The following is a 2,357-nucleotide window of genomic DNA, read 5'->3' on the forward strand; positions in this document are numbered from 1 at the left end:
GACGGCCACATTTGGCCCAAGAACATATATCTGAGAAAGGAAATCAACACTCAAAAATCAAAGGGAGAGTCAAAATCTGAACAACAAAGAAAGAACAGCAGGCCAAATTGGCTCCTTGTGTCCTCTGACATGGACTGCTTCCTGTACTCCCTTGTAATTCACTATCTTTTGATGTCTTAAACCTCCAAACACCACTAGCAACGGCTTCACTCTTCTCATTTAAATAATTGCATGAGCTTTCTTAGTGCATGTTGAATTTTGCCTCCCCTATTGATAATTGTTCTGCTAGCCCATCATGGAATGGCAATTGGTTTCTCAGGATTGCCTTCCAGTAAAGCAGGACCTGATTCATGGATCACATTAGATGGAACAAACAAAAATTTGATTTGTTCTGAAAAGGTCTTTTGGTAAACTCTTGAGGGGAATTTCAAGAGAGGGAACATAGGCGTAACCATATGTATCAGCTTTGATCATGTGGAGTTTTTAAGGCTATATTTGGTTGCAAGGGGAATTAAAGGAAAGTGAAGTGAAAATTTTATACTTAAAAAAGAAATGTATGTAATCATTAATAGGGCCATCAACTAAGTTAGGTCAATGGGGATGAACCAAATAAGCTTTTGATAATTGATATCGAGGCTTTCATCCTTGACATATCATCTTACATGATTATTTTTTAATTAGAGCCTGTTGGTGCTTCTACTTTTAATGTCAGCTCTGCCTTTGTTTGGATGTAAATGGTTAGAATTTATGTGTCTTACTGTTTCTTCTTCTTTTTTTAATTTTTTGGTAAATAATCATAATATTTATAGTTTCAATGAAGTTGTGTACTACTAAAAACTTTGATCATGAATAACAACCAACTAAAAATATATGGATCAAACCATGCAATATGATGCCTTCACTTATAAAACATATAATTTCCTATATTGGACATTTCTATCTATGCCCTTTCATATTGCATATTTTTGTCTATATTTTTCTGGTTGTCTACATTTTAGTTTTTGATACTATCACATCAAATATAGGAATCATTTCATTGAAATTTTATTTTAAGTTTCAAAAAAGATGTTTAGCAAACCTGCACACATACTTATGGTCATCAAGCTTATGGGTTCTTTGACAATGGGGATAAACCAAATAAGCTTCTGATAATTGATATCAAGGCTTTCATCCTTGACATGTCATCTTATATGATTATTTTTTTAATTAGAGCCTAATGGTGCTTCCAATTTTAATGTCAGCTCTCCCTTTGTTTGGACGTAAAATTGTTAGAAAAAAAAAAAAAGAGGAGGAAGAAAAAGGGCTCCCAGAATGATAATACTGTAAGTGCCATACATTTTGAATTAAAACCTGTGACTGTTAGCTCCTAGTTGCTTGCACACAGACAGCAGCAAATGCAGCTACATGTAACATCAATTTTGTAAAAAGTTTGAAATTGAAGTTATTTGCGGTTGTGGTACAGTATTGATGACAGTTCCTGGAGCAATTAACCTGAACCAATTCCTTCTTTGAATACTGTCCTTGAAGATTTAGCAAGTATAGTGTACGTTGAGGAAAAGGAATCTGAGGGAGGCCACTTGTGAAACCAATCTACAATCCCTGCAACTAACCCAAGATTTTGTTAAGTAAAGGAGATTAATTAGGGTATTGCCATCTTATGCTAGCTCGTTTTCTTCAGGTCATCTCTCTTCATTATTTACAAATGTCACCCATCCTACACATATTCATCTTTCTGCTAGCATCAACGCAACTGGTTGTTGCTAGGCTGGGCAAGGATGGTTTGCCTGCATGGGTGAGAACAAAAGAATGGTCTTTGTTACGAGATCAAATAGAAGCAGATGTTGTAGTGTCCAAGGATGGGACCGGGGACTATCGAACGATTATGGACGCAGTGGAAAATGCTCCGAACAACAGTGGCCATAAAGATATCATCTACGTGAAGAAGGGCTTGTACCTGGAGAACGTTCAAATCAGTGCAAGGAAATCGAACCTTATGCTGCTCGGAGATGGAATGAGCAACACCATTATTTCCGGTAACAGCAGCAACGACGGAGTCCACTAGAACCGTACTTTTGATACTGCCACCTTCGGTATGCTACAAGAATCTCAACATTTTCCTTAATTTTTTTTTCGCAGATGAATTATCCATACTAATAGATAAATAATACACTTTCTAAGGATAAAATGATTACATTAAAAGTTAACCAAATGCGACTGGATTTGGACCAAATTTTGCGTGGAGGCTTGAAATGGTTAAATAGGGCTATTCTATGGGTTTTGACTCTATTAGGGAAGGTTTGGATGTAAAATGTAAGTTAGGAGCAAGTTAGAATTTTTTGCCATTGGGTCACAATGTG

General features: G+C 36.2%; 1 protein-coding gene across 1 annotated transcript; it reads left to right on the forward strand.

The window, feature by feature from the left end:
• The first annotated feature begins 1,702 nt into the window (after positions 1–1,702).
• Positions 1,703–2,062, forward strand: LOC122082141 (pectinesterase/pectinesterase inhibitor PPE8B-like). The gene has a single exon (XM_042649624.1). It carries the CDS (start codon positions 1,703–1,705, stop codon positions 2,060–2,062), a length of 360 nt encoding a protein of 119 aa, XP_042505558.1.
• Positions 2,063–2,357: the final 295 nt, after the last annotated feature.

This window comes from Macadamia integrifolia, chromosome 6, assembly GCF_013358625.1.
Source record: "Macadamia integrifolia cultivar HAES 741 chromosome 6, SCU_Mint_v3, whole genome shotgun sequence".
NCBI classification, from domain to species: Eukaryota; Viridiplantae; Streptophyta; class Magnoliopsida; order Proteales; family Proteaceae; genus Macadamia; species Macadamia integrifolia.

What these genes read in the sequence shown, in the direction of transcription:
- LOC122082141 (XM_042649624.1), top strand. Translation starts at nt 1,703, where the DNA reads ATGTCACCCATCCTACACATATTCATCTTTCTGCTAGCATCAACGCAA.